A 17296-nucleotide genomic window follows, 5' to 3' on the forward strand; every position below is an offset into this window, starting at 1 on the left:
AGACCCTGGTGAATTCTGGAGAGCTCAGCTGCGCAAGGGAGGGGTGTTGAGACCCTGGTGAATGCTGAAGAGCTCAGCTGCCCAAGGGAGGGGTGTTGAGACCCTGGTGAATGCTGAAGAGCTCAGCTGCCAGGAGAGAGAGGTGTAGAGACCCTGGTGAACGCTGAAGGACACAGCTGCCCAGGAGAGAGATGTAGAGACCCTGGTGAGTGCTGAGGAGCACAGCTGCCCAGGAGAGAGAGGTGCTGAGACCCTGGTGAATGCTGAGGAGCACAGCTGCCCAGGAGAGAGAGGTGCTGAGACCCTGGTGAGTGCTGAATAGCACAGCTGCCCAGGAGAGAGAGGTGTTGAGACCCTGGTGAGTGCTGAGGAGCACAGCTGCCCAGGAGAGAGAGGTGCTGAGACCCTGGTGAGTGCTGAAGAGCTCAGCTGCCAGGAGAGAGAGGTGTAGGGACCCTGGTGAATGCTGAAGGACACAACTCCCGGGAGAAAAAGGTGTGAAGTCCCTGCATGGTGCATCCTAGTGGTGAAACACGGTCTCAAGCAAGTGCCCTCAGTGATTTGAGTGACTGCACAAACCCATGGTAGGGGCACAATCACAACCTCCTTACCTCAATCACACAATGTAGCTATTCAGCTAATTTGCTTGTTTTGTTTGGTTTCTCCTCTGCCTGCTGCTATTGTCCGAGATGTAAGAACCTGCGATGGGGAACAGGACAAAACCCACAATAGACCCAGTTGTCCCTCAAGCAATGAGGCGACTGACGGTTTCGATTGTTATATTGAGAAGACTAAAAGGATTATGTTATATTATGTCGACATCTATCTGGGATAACACTAAGGTCAGTTGTTGGATGTCTAGTAATTATTGTTCTTAAATATTTCTAGATTATCTCACCCTTCACCTTGCACTGGTCTTTACCATTGATTTTGTTTTGCTTAACTCCAGCTGTTTTCTCTTATTTTTCTATAGATAGTTCCAGTAGAAGAATTCCTTGCATGGACACCTTAAAGCTTCTCCACACTGCGGACATGTTGTCCACACTGCTAGTTTTTGACTGAGTACACATGTGACTTCTAATACTGATATATATTTGAACTCTGTATCATTCAGTAATGACAAGTTTACCCTCCAGACACAAGTTCCTTCTTATTTTTTGGCCTTGGTAATTATCACTGTTGCCGGAGGAGGGTCAGACAGTGTCATAGGGCCTGATTCACAAAGGTGAACTTACACGTTTGTGTAAGTTTACTACTTTTCGGTATTCACAGAACTAAAGTTAGACCAAAAGTCCACCTTCACTACTTTTCGTTATTCACAAAGGTAAACTTAGACCAAAAGTCTACCTTAGGCCAAAGGTCTAACTTTACAAACAGTAACTTTCTTTGTGAATACCGAAAAGTAGTAAAGTTAGACTTCTGGTCTAACTTTACCTTTATGGATCGAGCCCTCAGGCCTAAAAAACAAGCCCCTACAAACGTGCAAAATGCTCAATGCATGGTGGGCGTAAGGATGTGTGAAAGGGGGGGTTTGTGGAAGGAAGATGGGTTGAAGGGATAGGTGAAAGGGTGATGGGTGAATAGGTGGGTGGGTGAAGGGCTGTGTGGGTGGAAGGATGCATGGGTGAGTGAAAGAGTAGATGGATGAAAAGATGTCTAGTGGATGAGGTGAAAGGATGGATGGGTGAAAAGATGGATGAATGGATAGATTGATGATAGTTGTAAAAACCTGATCAATGGATGAAAGAATGAACGGCTGACAGAATGTAAAGGAGAAATTGTGGATATCAGTGAGTCTATGGAAGGGTGAAAGGATGAATGATGGATGCTTAGATGGAAGAGACAAGGGAACTCTTCTGGGGAGGGTCGGACGGACTTCCTTAGCTTGCTTGGTGCCATCAGAGCTTAGTTAAACGTGGGGGGTATTTTAATTTTCTGGCTACTCCCTTGCTTCCAGTTCCCCACCCTCTCTCTCCTTCCCCCCTCCTCTCTCTCTTCTGATCTCCCTCCCTACATGGCTCAGCTCCCAGGACAGATAAAGTCAGGCACAAGGTCACACACACACACTCACTCTCACACACACACACACACACACACACACTCTCTCTCTCTCTCTCTCTCTCTCTCTCTCTCTCTCTCTCTCTCTCTCTCTCTCTCTCTCTCTCTCTCTCTCTCTCTCTCTCTCTCTCTCTCTCTCTCTCTCTCTCTCTCTCTCTCTCTTCTCTCCCTCTCTTTCTCTCTGCCTCCCTCCGTTCCCCAATAACATAGCTCCCAGCAGAGTTAAAGTCTGTCAGAGTCTAGGAGCTGCAGTCCACTCTCACTTCTCCCTCTCCCCCCACCCCTCTTCCTCTCTTCCTCCCTCCGTCCCTCCCTCTCCCCCTCCCTCCTCCAATAACACAGCTCCCAGCACAGATATAATCTGGCACAGAGTCTAGGCGCTGCACTCCTCTCTCTCTTTCCCTCTCTCTTCCTCCCTCCCGCCTTCTGTCCCCCCTCCACCACTCAGCTCCCAGGACAGATAAAGTCTGGCACAGAGTCTAGGCGCTGCACCCCTCTCTCTCTTTCCCTCTCTCTCCACCCCTCCCTCTCTCTCTCTCCTTCTCTCCCTCTCTCTCCCCCTCCCTATCTCGCTCTCTGTCCCTCTCCCTCCCTCCCTCACCCACTCTCTCTCTTCCTTCTCCCCTCGCTCCCTCCCGTCCCTGTCCCTCCCTCTCCCTCCCTCACCCACCCTCTCTCTTCCTTCCCCCCTCTCTCCCTCCCCTCCCTGTCCCTCCCTCTCCCTCCCATGACTCATCGCCCAGTATAGATAAAGCCTGGCACAGAGTCTAGGCGCTGTACTCCTCTCTGAGAGTGCAGGGGTTGGACGGGTCGGAGAGCCGCTGCTCTGCTCATCTAGAGACCACAAGTGAGTGACCGACCCTTACAGTTGGAGGGGGGGAGGGGTCCTGGACTGTTTTTTAATTGAGTCAGTTGCTATTTAAAAAAACATCCAGCTCACAGGGTCTGTATAGGTGTTTGCATTGGTTGCACCGTGTCATGTTTAATCATTATTTAAGCAAACAGGGGCAGACCTGCCGTGTTAAAGAAGCACTGGCAAGGCCAATAGGTCTCGCCTTTTGTCACCTTTTTCCTTTCTCAATGCAGAACTATTGGCTTTGCCAATGCTTTCTAATGATGCTTTTCCGCCCCGGAAAAAAACACAGAAGCATGATGAAGCCTCCCCTTCCCTCGCTCCGCCTGGCTCCCTCTCTCCAGCCCCCCTCTCTGCTTCTCCCTCCATCTCCCTTCCAGTATCCCTCCCCCTTCCTCCCTCCTCCTCCCCCTCGCTCCCTTTTCCCCTCTTCTCTAGGCATTATCTCCCTCTGTAGGAAGGTAGCCTCTTACTAGCCTTGTTACCCCCACTTTTGGCCTGTTTGTGAGTGTATGTCAGGGTATTTTTAATGTCTCACTGGGATCCTGCTAGCCAGGGCCCAGTGCTCATAGTGAAAACCCTATGTTGTCAGTATGTTTGTTATGTGTCACTGGGACCCTGCTAGCCAGGACCCCAGTGCTCATAAGTTTGTGACCTATATGTATGTGTTCCCTGTGTGATGCCTAACTGTCTCACTGAGGCTCTGCTAACCAGAACCTCAGTGGTTATGCTCTCTCTGCTTTTAAAAATTGTCACTGCAGGTTGATTGGCACACTGGAACACCCTTACAATTCCCTAGTATATGGTACTGAGGTACCCAGGGCATTGGGGTTCCAAGCGATCCCTATGGGCTGCAGCATTGCTATTGCCACCCATAGGGAGCTCAGACAATTCTTACACAGGCCTGCCACTGCAGCCTGAGTGAAATAACGTCCACGTTATTTCACAGCCATTTTAGACTGCACTTAAGTAACTTATAAGTCACCTATATGTCTAACCTTTACCTGGTAAAGGTTAGGTGCAAAGTTACTTAGTGTGAGGGCACCCTGGCACTAGCCAAGGTGCCCCCACATTGTTCAGAGCCAATTCACTGAACTTTGTGAGTGCGGGGACACCATTACACGCGTGCACTACATATAGGTCACTACCTATATGTAGCTTCACAACGGTGTAGGAAAGTACCATCTTGCCTGGCATGTTACCCCCATTTTTCACTGTATATATGTTGTTTTAGTTGTATGTGTCACTGGGACCCTGGTAACCCAGGGCCCCAGTGCTCATAAGTGTGCCTGAATGTGTTACCTGTGTAGTGACTAACTGTCTCACTGAGGCTCTGCTAATCAGAACCTCAGTGGTTATGCTCTCTCATTTCTTTCCAAATTGTCACTGACAGGCTAGTGACCATTTTTACCAATTTACATTGGCTTACTGGAACACCCTTATAATTCCCTAGTATATGGTACTGAGGTACCCAGGGTATTGGGGTTCCAGGAGATCCCTATGGGCTGCAGCATTTCTTTTGCCACCCATAGGGAGCTCTGACAATTCTTACACAGGCCTGCCACTGCAGCCTGAGTGAAATAACGTCCACGTTATTTCACAGCCATTTTACACTGCACTTAAGTAACTTATAAGTCACCTATATGTCTAACCCTCACCTAGTGAAGGTTAGGTGCAAAGTTACTAAGTGTGAGGGCACCCTGGAACTAGCCAAGGTGCCCCCACATCGTTCAGGGCAATTTCCCCAAACTTTGTGAGTGCGGAGACACCATTACACGCTTGCACTACATATAGGTCAATACCTATATGTAGCATCACAATGGTAACTCCGAACATGGCCATGTAACATGTCTAGGATCATGGAATTGTCACCCCAATACCATTCTGGTATTGGGGGTGACAATTCCATGCATCCCCGGGGCTCTAGCATAGAACCCGGGTACTGCCAAACTGCCTTTACGGGGTCTCCACTGCAGCTACTGCTGCCTGCCAACCCCTCAGACAGGTTTCTTCCCTCCTGGGGTCTGGGCAGCCCAGTCCTAGGAAGGCAGAACAAAGAATTTCCTCTCAGAGAGGGTGTTACACCCTCTCCCTTTGGAAATAGGTGTGAAGGGCTGGGGAGGAGTAGCCTCCCCCAGCCTCTGGAAATGCTTTGAAGGGCACAGATGGTGCCCTCCTGCATAAGCCAGTCTACACCGGTTCAGGGATCTCCCCGGCCCTGCTCTGGCGCGAAACTGGACAAAGGAGAGGGGAGTGGCCACTCCCCTGACCTGCACCTCCCCAGGGGAGGTGCGCAGAGCTCCTCCAGTGTGTCCCAGACCTCTGCCATCTTGGATGCGAAGGTGTGAGGACACAATGGACAGCTCTGAGTGGCCAGTGCCACCAGGTGACGTCAGAGACCCCTCCTGATAGGTGTTTACCTCTCTCTGTAGCCAATCCTCCTCTGAGGGCTATTTAGGTTCTCTCCTGTGGGTTTCTCTTCAGATTCTGAATGCAAGAGCTCACCAGAGTTCCTCTGCACTTCTCTCTTCGACTTCTGCCAAGGATCGACCGCTGACTGCTCCAGGACGCCTGCATAACCGCAACAAAGTATCAAGAAGACTACCAGCAACATTGTAGCGCCTCATCCTGCCGTCTTTCTCGACTGTTTCCTGGTGGTGCATGCTTTGAGGGCTGTCTGCCTTCACCCTGCACTGGAAATCCCGAAGAAATCTCCTGTGGGTTGACGGAGTCTTTCCCCTGCTACTGCAGGCACCAAACTTCTGCATCACCGGTCCTCTGGGTCCCCTCTCATCTCGACGAGTGTGGTCCCTGGAACACAGGAGCTGGATCCAAGTGACTCCCATAGTCCAGTGGTCCTTCTGTCAAAGTTTGGTGGAGGTAAGTCCTTGCCTCCCCACGCCAGCCAGCAATCCTGTGTATTGCGTGACAGCATCTGCTAGGGCTTCTGTGCACTCTTGCAAGGATTCCTTTGTGCACAGCTTAGCCCAGGTCCCCAGCACTCCGTCCTGCATTGCCCAACTCGCTGAGTTGACCTCCGGCTTCATGGGACCTTCTTTTGTGTTGCTGAGTCGACCGTCATGTTCAGCTCTCTTGAACGCCTGTTCAAGTGCTGTTGCTGGTGCTGCTTGTTTCTGCATGGGCTCCCCATATTGCTGGGCGCCCCCTCTGTAGGAAAGTACCATCTTGCCTGGCATGTTACCCCCATTTTTCACTGTATATATGTTGTTTTAGTTGTATGTGTCACTGGGACCCTGGTAACCCAGGGCCCCAGTGCTCATAAGTGTGCCTGAATGTGTTACCTGTGTAGTGACTAACTGTCTCACTGAGGCTCTGCTAATCAGAACCTCAGTGGTTATGCTCTCTCATTGCTTTCCAAATTGTCACTGACAGGCTAGTGACCATTTTTACCAATTTACATTGGCTTACTGGAACACCCTTATAATTCCCTAGTATATGGTACTGAGGTACCCAGGGTATTGGGGTTCCAGGAGATCCCTATGGGCTGCAGCATTTCTTTTGCCACACATAGGGAGCTCTGACAATTCTTACACAGGCCTGCCACTGCAGCCTGAGTGAAATAACGTCCACGTTATTTCACAGCCATTTTACACTGCACTTAAGTAACTTATAAGTCACCTATATGTCTAACCTTTACCTGGTAAAGGTTAGGTGCAAAGTTACTTAGTGTGAGGGCACCCTGGCACTAGCCAAGGTGCCCCCACATTGTTCAGAGCCAATTCACTGAACTCTGTGAGTGCGGGGACACCATTACACGCGTGCACTACATATAGGTCACTACCTATATGTAGCTTCACCATGGTAACTCCGAATATGGCCATGTAACATGTCTATGATCATGGAATTGCCCCCTCTATGCCATCCTGGCATTGTTGGTACAATTCCATGATCCCAGTGGTCTGTAGCACAGACCCTGGTACTGCCAGATTGCCCTTCCTGGGGTTTCACTGCAGCTGCTGCTGCTGCCAACCCCTCAGACAGGCAGCTGCCCTCCTGGGGTCCAGCCAGGCCTGGCCCAGGATGGCAGAACAAAGAACTTCCTCTGAGAGAGGGTGTGACACCCTCTCCCTTTGGAAAATGGTGTGAAGGTAGGGGAGGAGTAGCCTCCCCCAGCCTCTGGAAATGCTTTGTTGGGCACAGATGTGCCCAATTCTGCATAAGCCAGTCTACACCGGTTCAGGGACCCCTTAGCCCCTGCTCTGGCGCGAAACTGGACAAAGGAAAGGGGAGTGACCACTCCCCTGACCTGCACCTCCCCTGGGAGGTGTCCAGAGCTCCTCCAGTGTGCTCCAGACCTCTGCCATCTTGGAAACAGAGGTGCTGCTGGCACACTGGACTGCTCTGAGTGGCCAGTGCCACCAGGTGACGTCAGAGACTCCTGCTGATAGGCTCCTTCAGGTGTTAGTAGCCTTTCCTCTCTCCTAGGTAGCCAAACCCTCTTTTCTGGCTATTTAGGGTCTCTGTCTCTGGGGAAACTTTAGATAACGAATGCATGAGCTCAGCCGAGTTCCTCTGCATCTCTCTCTTCACCTTCTGATAAGGAAACGACCGCTGACCGCGCTGGAAGCCTGCAAACCTGCAACATAGTAGCAAAGACGACTACTGCAACTCTGTAACGCTGATCCTGCCGCCTTCTCGACTGTTTTCCTGCTTGTGCATGCTGTGGGGGTAGCCTGCCTCCTCTCTGCACCAGAAGCTCCGAAGAAATCTCCCGTGGGTCGACGGAATCTTCCCCCTGCAACCGCAGGCACCAAAAAGCTGCATTACCGGTCCCTTGGGTCTCCTCTCAGCACGACGAGCGAGGTCCCTCGAATCCAGCGACGCTGTCCAAGTGACCCCCACAGTCCAGTGACTCTTCAGCCCAAGTTTGGTGGAGGTAAGTCCTTGCCTCACCTCGCTGGGCTGCATTGCTGGGAACCGCGACTTTACAGCTGCTCCGGCCCCTGTGCACTTCCGGCGGAAATCCTTCGTGCACAGCCAAGCCTGGGTCCACGGCACTCTAACCTGCATTGCACAACTTTCTAAGTTGGTCTCCGGCGACGTGGGACTCCTTTGTGCAACTTCGGTGAGCACCGTTTCATGCATCTTCGTAGTGCCTGTTTCTGGCACTTCTCCGGGTGCTACCTGCTTCAGTGAGGGCTCTTTGTCTTGCTCGACGTCCCCTCTCTCTGCAGGTCCAATTTGCGACCTCCTGGTCCCTCCTGAGCCCCAGCAGCGTCCAAAAACGCCAAACGCACGATTTGCGTGTAGCAAGGCTTGTTGGCGTCCTTCCGGCGGGAAAACACTTCTGCACGACTCTCCAAGGCGAGTGGGATCCGTTCACCAAAGGGGAAGTCTCTAGCCCTTTTCGTTCCTGCAGAAACCTCAGCTTCTTCTGTCTAGTCGAAGCTTCTTTGCACCCGCAGCTGGCATTTCCTGGGCATCTGCCCATCTCCGACTTGCTTGTGACTTTTGGACTTGGTCCCCTTGTTCCACAGGTACCCTAGATTGGAAATCCACAGTTGTTGCATTGCTGGTTTGTGTCTTTCCTGCATTATTCCTCTAACACGACTCTTTTGTCCTTAGGGGAACTTTAGTGCACTTTGCACTCACTTTTCAGGGTCTTGGGGAGGGTTATTTTTCTAACTCTCACTATTTTCTAATAGTCCCAGCGACCCTCTACAAGGTCACATAGGTTTGGGGTCCATTCGTGGTTCGCATTCCACTTTTGGAGTATATGGTTTGTGTTGCCCCTATCCCTATGTTTCCCCATTGCATCCTATTGTAACTATACATTGTTTGCACCGTTTTCTAAGACTATACTGCATATTTTTGCTATTGTGTATATATATCTTGTGTATATTTCCTATCCTCACACTGAGGGTACACTCTAAGATACTTTGGCATATTGTCATAAAAATAAAGTACCTTTATTTTTAGTATAACTGTGTATTGTGTTTTCTTATGATATTGTGCATATGACACTAAGTGGTACTGTAGTAGCTTCACACGTCTCCTAGTTCAGCCTAAGCTGCTCTGCTAAGCTACCATTATCTATCAGCCTAAGCTGCTAGACACCCTATACACTAATAAGGGATAACTGGGCCTGGTGCAAGGTGCAAGTACCCCTTGGTACTCACTACAAGCCAGTCCAGCCTCCTACATTGGTTGTGCAGTGGTGGGATAAGTGCTTGAGACTACTTACCACTCTTGTCATTGTACTTTTCATAAGAGAAAAATATACAAAACAAGGTCAGTGTATATACACATAGCCAAAAAGTTTTGCATTTCCTCTTTTCACTCTTTTCTAAGTGCTGAAAAGTACTCCTAAACTTTCAAAAAGTTCTTAAAAGTTTAAAAAGTTTTTTTCTGTCTTTCCAAAAAGTTCTGAAAACTTTTTTCTCTTTTTCTATCACTTTAACTCTCTCAAAATGTCTGGCACAGGAAAAAATGTTGAACTGTCCAAACTTGCATATGATCACCTTAGCTGGAAAGGAGCAAGGAGTCTCTGCATAGAGAGAGGTTTGAGTGTAGGGAAGAATCCTTCTTTAGAACTGTTAATTAATATGCTTAGAGTACAGGATAAGGCCATAAGTGCCCAATCTGTAGAAAAAGTAGCTAATGGTTCTCAATCTGATCCAGGGACTCCCCCAGGAAAAGGTTCAGGAAAGAAACTTCTCAGCCTGCCCATTACTAGACAGTCTAGCATAGTTGGTACAGAGGTTGAATCACACCATACTAATGGTGTGCTCTCACATTATACTGGTAGCCAAGCTGTTAGGGTGCCCTATGTAAGGGACAGGTCTCCTTCTGTTCATTCCCATCATACCTCTGTATCTAGAAATGTCCCTCCCACCCACCCTGATGACAGATTGTTAGAAAGGGAGCTCAATAGATTGAGAGTGGAACAAAACAGACTGAAGCTCAAGAAGCAACAGCTGGATTTGGATAGACAGTCTTTAGAAGTAGAGAGGGAAAGACAGAAGTTGGGTTTAGAAACCCATGGTGGCAGCAGCAGTATTCCCCATAGTCATCCTGCAAAAGAGCATGATTCCAGGAATCTGCACAAGATAGTTCCCCCTTATAAGGAGGGGGATGACATTAACAAGTGGTTTGCTGCACTTGAGAGGGCCTGTGCTGTACAGGATGTCCCTCAAAAGCAGTGGGCTGCTATCCTATGGCTATCATTTACTGGAAAAGGTAGGGATAGGCTCCTTACTGTAAAAGAAAATGATGCTAATAATTTCCAAGTTCTTAAGAATGCACTCCTGGATGGTTATGGCTTAACCACTGAACAGTACAGGATAAAGTTCAGAGAGACCAAAAAGGAGTCTTCACAAGACTGGGTTGATTTCATTGACCAGGCAGTGAAGGCCTTGGAGGGGTGGTTACATGGCAGTAAAGTTACTGATTATGACAGCCTGTATAACTTAATCCTGAGAGAGCATATTCTTAATAATTGTGTGTCTGATTTGTTGCACCAGTACTTGGTGGACTCTGATCTGACCTCTCCCCAAGAATTGGGAAAGAAGGCAGACAAATGGGTCAGAACAAGAGTGAACAGAAAAGTTCATACAGGGGGTGACAAAGATGGCAACAAAAAGAAGGATGGTAAGTCTTCTGACAAGGGTGGGGACAAATCTAAAAATGAGTCTTCATCAGGCCCACAAAAACACTCTGGTGGGGGTGGTGGGTCCAAATCCTCCTTTAATCAGAACAAGGAAAAGAAACCATGGTGCTATTTATGTAAAATAAAAGGCCATTGGACAACAGATCCCAGTTGTCCAAAGAAAGGCACCACAGCTCCTACCACTACAACCCCTACTGCTACACCTAGTGTCCCTACTAATAGCAGTGGTGGTGGGAGCAAACCTACTAATAGCCAATCCAAGGGAGTAGCTGGGCTCACTTTTGGTAATTTAGTTGGGGTTGGTCTGATTAGGGAGACCACAGAGGCTACTTTAGTCTCTGAAGGGGCTATTGATTTAGCCACTTTGGTTGCTTGCCCCCATAACTTGGAGAAGTACAAGCAACTAACCCTAATAAATGGTGTTGAGGTCCAGGCCTACAGGGACACAGGTGCCAGTGTCACAATGGTGATTGAGAAACTGGTGCACCCTGAACAACACATACTTGGACACCAGTACCAAGTAACCGATGCTCACAACATAACACAAAGCCACCCCATGGCTGTTGTAAATCTCAACTGGGGGGGGGTAACTGGTCCAAAGAAAGTTGTGGTAGCTTCAGATTTACCTGTAGACTGTCTATTAGGGAATGATTTGGAGACATCAGCTTGGTCAGATGTGGAGTTGGAGGCCCATGCAGCAATGCTGGGCATCCCAGGGCATATTTTTGCTTTGACAAGGGCTCAGGCCAAAAAGCAAAAAGGACAGGGAAGCTTGGATCCTGGAACAATGGACCAAGTGCTCCCTAAAGCTAGGGCTAGTAGAAGCAAACCACTTCCTACTATCCCTCCCTCTACAGTGGATTCTAATTCTGAGGAAGAAGAATTCCCTCCCTGTGCAGAACCTACACCAGAGGAGCTGGAAGCAGACACTGCTGAGCTTTTGGGTGAAGGGGGGCCTGCCAGGGAGGAGCTGAGTGTGGCACAGCAAACCTGTCCCACATTATAGGGTCTCAGACAGCAAGCTGTCAAACAGGCTAATGGGGATGTCAGTGACTCTCACAGAGTTTACTGGGAGGACAACCTCTTGTACACTGAGCATAGGGATCCTAAACCTGGAGCTGCCAGGAGATTAGTGATTCCTCAGGAGTACAGAAAGTTCCTCCTAACACTGGCACATGACATTCCCTTAGCTGGGCACCGGGGTCAAATGAAAACTTGGGACAGATTGGTACCATTGTTTCATTGGCCTAGGATGTCTGAGGACACAAAAGAATTTTGTAAGTCCTGTGAAACCTGTCAAGCCAGTGGCAAGACAGGTGGCACTCCAAAGGCACCCCTTATCCCACTGCCTGTGGTTGGGGTTCCCTTTGAAAGGGTAGGGGTTGACATAGTTGGCCCCCTTGACCCTCCTACTGCTTCAGGCAATAGGTTTATCTTGGTGGTAGTGGACCATGCCACAAGATATCCTGAAGCTATTCCTTTAAGGACCACTACAGCACCTGCAGTGGCAAAGGCCCTCCTGGGAATATTTTCCAGGGTGGGCTTCCCAAAGGAAGTAGTATCAGACAGGGGAAGCAATTTCATGTCTGCATACTTAAAGGCCATGTGGAAGGAGTGTGGTGTAACTTACAAGTTCACAACACCCTATCATCCACAAACAAATGGACTGGTGGAGAGATTTAATAAAACTCTCAAAGGCATGATTATGGGTCTCCCTGAAAAACTCCGCAGGAGATGGGATATCCTTCTACCATGCCTCCTTTTTGCCTACAGGGAGGTACCCCAGAAAGGAGTGGGCTTCAGCCCCTTTGAACTTCTTTTTGGACACCCTGTTAGGGGTCCACTCACACTTGTAAAGGAGGGTTGGGAACAACCTTTAAAAGCTCCTAAGCAGGATATTGTGGATTATGTACTTGGCCTCAGATCAAGGATGGCTGAGTACATGAAAAAGGCCAGTAAAAACCTTCAGGCCAGCCAAGAGCTCCAGAAGCAATGGCATGATCAGAAGGCTGTTTTGGTTCAGTACCAACCAGGGCAGAAAGTGTGGGTCTTGGAGCCTGTGGCCCCAAGAGCACTCCAAGATAAATGGAGTGGACCCCACACAATTGTTGAAAAGAAGGGTGAAGTCACCTACTTGGTTGACTTAGGCACTGCCAGGAGTCCCCTTAGGGTGCTCCATGTCAACCGCCTGGAACCCTACTATGACAGGGCTGATCTCACCCTGCTCATGGCAACAGATGAGGGACAGGAAGAAGACAGTGATCCTCTACCTGATCTCTTCTCTTCCACAGAACAAGATGCTCTTGTGGAAGGTGTAGTTTTGGCTGATTGTCTTACTGCTGAGCAGAAAGATAATTGCATAAATCTCCTAGGACAATTTTCAGAACTCTTCTCTACTGTGCCAGGCACCACTTCTTGGTGTGAGCACACTATAGATACTGGAGACAGTTTACCTGTCAAAAGTAAGATCTATAGGCAACCTGACCATGTCAGGGACTGCATAAAGCAAGAAGTTCAGAAAATGTTGGAACTAGGAGTGGTTGAGCACTCTGACAGTCCATGGGCTTCTCCTGTGGTACTGGTACCAAAACCCAATTCTAAAGATGGAAAGAAGGAAATGAGGTTTTGTGTAGACTATAGAGGTCTCAACTTGGTAACCAAAACTGATGCTCACCCTATACCCAGGGCAGATGAGCTTATAGATACACTGGCATCTGCCAAGTATCTAAGCACTTTTGATTTGACTGCAGGGTATTGGCAGATCAAATTGTCAGAAGATGCTAAACCTAAGACTGCATTTTCTACCATTGGAGGACATTACCAGTTTACTGTAATGCCTTTTGGTTTGAAAAATGCACCTGCCACTTTTCAGAGGTTGGTGAACACAGTCCTGCAAGGGCTAGAAGCTTTCAGTGCAGCATATTTGGATGATATAGCTGTCTTTAGCTCCAGCTGGGATGATCACCTGGTCCACCTTTGGAAAGTTTTGGAGGCTCTGCAAAAGGCAGGCCTCACTATCAAGGCTTCAAAGTGCCAGATAGGGCAGGGTAAGGTGGTTTATCTGGGACACCTTGTTGGTGGGGAACAGATTGCACCACTTCAGGGGAAAATCCAAACTATTATTGATTGGGTTCCCCCTACCACTCAGACTCAGGTGAGAGCCTTCCTAGGCCTCACTGGGTATTACAGGAGGTTCATTAAGAACTATGGCTCCATTGCAGCCCCTCTTAATGACCTCACATCCAAGAAAATGCCTAAAAAGGTATTATGGACAGCAAGCTGTCAGAAAGCTTTTGAGGAGCTGAAGCAGGCCATGTGCTCTGCACCTGTCCTGAAAAGCCCTTGTTACTCTAAAACATTCTATGTCCAAACTGATGCATCTGAATTAGGAGTAGGGGCAGTCCTATCACAACTTAATTCTGAGGGCCAGGATCAACCTGTTGCTTTTATTAGTAGGAGGTTGACCCCTAGAGAAAAGCGTTGGTCTGCCATTGAGAGGGAGGCCTTTGCTGTGGTCTGGGCTCTGAAGAAGTTGAGGCCATACCTGTTTGGCACTCACTTCATTGTTCAGACAGACCACAAACCTCTACTTTGGCTAAAACAAATGAAAGGTGAAAATCCTAAATTGTTGAGGTGGTCCATATCTCTACAGGGAATGGACTATACAGTGGAACATAGACCTGGGAGTAGCCACTCCAATGCAGATGGACTCTCCAGATATTTCCACTTAGACAATGAAGACTCATCAGGTAATGGCTAGTCTTATTGTCCTTCGTTTGGGGGGGGGTTGTGTAGGAAAGTACCATCTTGCCTGGCATGTTACCCCCATTTTTCACTGTATATATGTTGTTTTAGTTGTATGTGTCACTGGGACCCTGGTAACCCAGGGCCCCAGTGCTCATAAGTGTGCCTGAATGTGTTACCTGTGTAGTGACTAACTGTCTCACTGAGGCTCTGCTAATCAGAACCTCAGTGGTTATGCTCTCTCATTTCTTTCCAAATTGTCACTGACAGGCTAGTGACCATTTTTACCAATTTACATTGGCTTACTGGAACACCCTTATAATTCCCTAGTATATGGTACTGAGGTACCCAGGGTATTGGGGTTCCAGGAGATCCCTATGGGCTGCAGCATTTCTTTTGCCACACATAGGGAGCTCTGACAATTCTTACACAGGCCTGCCACTGCAGCCTGAGTGAAATAACGTCCACGTTATTTCACAGCCATTTTACACTGCACTTAAGTAACTTATAAGTCACCTATATGTCTAACCTTTACCTGGTAAAGGTTAGGTGCAAAGTTACTTAGTGTGAGGGCACCCTGGCACTAGCCAAGGTGCCCCCACATTGTTCAGAGCCAATTCACTGAACTCTGTGAGTGCGGGGACACCATTACACGCGTGCACTACATATAGGTCACTACCTATATGTAGCTTCACCATGGTAACTCCGAATATGGCCATGTAACATGTCTATGATCATGGAATTGCCCCCCCTATGCCATCCTGGCATTGTTGGTACAATTCCATGATCCCAGTGGTCTGTAGCACAGACCCTGGTACTGCCAGATTGCCCTTCCTGGGGTTTCACTGCAGCTGCTGCTGCTGCCAACCCCTCAGACAGGCAGCTGCCCTCCTGGGGTCCAGCCAGGCCTGGCCCAGGATGGCAGAACAAAGAACTTCCTCTGAGAGAGGGTGTGACACCCTCTCCCTTTGGAAAATGGTGTGAAGGTAGGGGAGGAGTAGCCTCCCCCAGCCTCTGGAAATGCTTTGTTGGGCACAGATGTGCCCAATTCTGCATAAGCCAGTCTACACCGGTTCAGGGACCCCTTAGCCCCTGCTCTGGCGCGAAACTGGACAAAGGAAAGGGGAGTGACCACTCCCCTGACCTGCACCTCCCCTGGGAGGTGTCCAGAGCTCCTCCAGTGTGCTCCAGACCTCTGCCATCTTGGAAACAGAGGTGCTGCTGGCACACTGGACTGCTCTGAGTGGCCAGTGCCACCAGGTGACGTCAGAGACTCCTGCTGATAGGCTCCTTCAGGTGTTAGTAGCCTTTCCTCTCTCCTAGGTAGCCAAACCCTCTTTTCTGGCTATTTAGGGTCTCTGTCTCTGGGGAAACTTTAGATAACGAATGCATGAGCTCAGCCGAGTTCCTCTGCATCTCTCTCTTCACCTTCTGATAAGGAAACGACCGCTGACCGCGCTGGAAGCCTGCAAACCTGCAACATAGTAGCAAAGACGACTACTGCAACTCTGTAACGCTGATCCTGCCGCCTTCTCGACTGTTTTCCTGCTTGTGCATGCTGTGGGGGTAGCCTGCCTCCTCTCTGCACCAGAAGCTCCGAAGAAATCTCACGTGGGTCGACGGAATCTTCCCCCTGCAACCGCAGGCACCAAAAAGCTGCATTACCGGTCCCTTGGGTCTCCTCTCAGCACGACGAGCGAGGTCCCTCGAATCCAGCGACACTGTCCAAGTGACCCCCATAGTCCAGTGACTCTTCAGCCCAAGTTTGGTGGAGGTAAGTCCTTGCCTCACCTCGCTGGGCTGCATTGCTGGGAACCGCGACTTTACAGCTGCTCCGGCCCCTGTGCACTTCCGGCGGAAATCCTTCGTGCACAGCCAAGCCTGGGTCCACGGCACTCTAACCTGCATTGCACGACTTTCTAAGTTGGTCTCCGGCGACGTGGGACTCCTTTGTGCAACTTCGGCGAGCACCGTTTCACGCATCCTTGTAGTGCCTGTTTCTGGCACTTCTCTGGGTGCTACCTGCTTCAGTGAGGGCTCTTTGTCTTGCTCGACGTCCCCTCTCTCTGCAGGTCCAATTTGCGACCTCCTGGTCCCTCCTGGGCCCCAGCAGCGTCCAAAAACGCCAAACGCACGATTTGCGTGTAGCAAGGCTTGTTGGCGTCCTTCCGGCGGGAAAACACTTCTGCACGACTCTCCAAGGCGAGATGGATCCGTCCAACAAAGGGGAAGTCCCTAGCCCTTTTCGTTCCTGCAGAAACCTCAGCTTCTTCTGTCCAGTCGAAGCTTCTTTGCACCCGCAGCTGGCATTTCCTGGGCATCTGCCCATCTCCGACTTGCTTGTGACTTTTGGACTTGGTCCCCTTGTTCCACAGGTACCCTAGATTGGAAATCCACAGTTGTTGCATTGCTGGTTGGTGTCTTTCCTGCATTATTCCTCTAACACGACTCTTTTGTCCTTAGGGGAACTTTAGTGCACTTTGCACTCACTTTTCAGGGTCTTGGGGAGGGTTATTTTTCTAACTCTCACTATTTTCTAATAGTCCCAGCGACCCTCTACAAGGTCACATAGGTTTGGGGTCCATTCGTGGTTCGCATTTCACTTTTGGAGTATATGGTTTGTGTTGCCCCTATCCCTATGTTTCCCCATTGCATCCTATTGTAACTATACATTGTTTGCACTGTTTTCTAAGACTATACTGCATATTTTTGCTATTGTGTATATATATCTTGTGTATATTTCCTATCCTCACACTGAGGGTACACTCTAAGATACTTTGGCATATTGTCATAAAAATAAAGTACCTTTATTTTTAGTATAACTGTGTATTGTGTTTTCTTATGATATTGTGCATATGACACTAAGTGGTACTGTAGTAGCTTCACACGTCTCCTAGTTCAGCCTAAGCTGCTCTGCTAAGCTACCATTATCTATCAGCCTAAGCTGCTAGACACCCTATACACTAATAAGGGATAACTGGGCCTGGTGCAAGGTGCAAGTACCCCTTGGT

At 49.1% G+C, this 17296-nt stretch overlaps 1 protein-coding gene across 1 annotated transcript in view; it reads left to right on the plus strand.

Moving 5' to 3' along the window:
• Positions 1-2479: 2479 nt before the first annotated feature.
• The window catches only part of LOC138293745 (glutathione S-transferase P 1-like), a 71145-nt gene continuing 56328 nt past the window's right edge, over positions 2480-17296 (plus strand). Inside the window, exon 1 of the mRNA XM_069233082.1 lies at positions 2480-2905. Coding sequence (XP_069089183.1) covers position 2905 — 1 coding nt within the window. The 5' untranslated portion in view covers positions 2480-2904. The remainder of the gene's footprint in view (positions 2906-17296) is intronic.

The sequence above is a fragment of the Pleurodeles waltl genome, chromosome 4_2 (genome assembly GCF_031143425.1).
Source record: "Pleurodeles waltl isolate 20211129_DDA chromosome 4_2, aPleWal1.hap1.20221129, whole genome shotgun sequence".
Lineage (NCBI taxonomy): Eukaryota > Metazoa > Chordata > Amphibia > Caudata > Salamandridae > Pleurodeles > Pleurodeles waltl.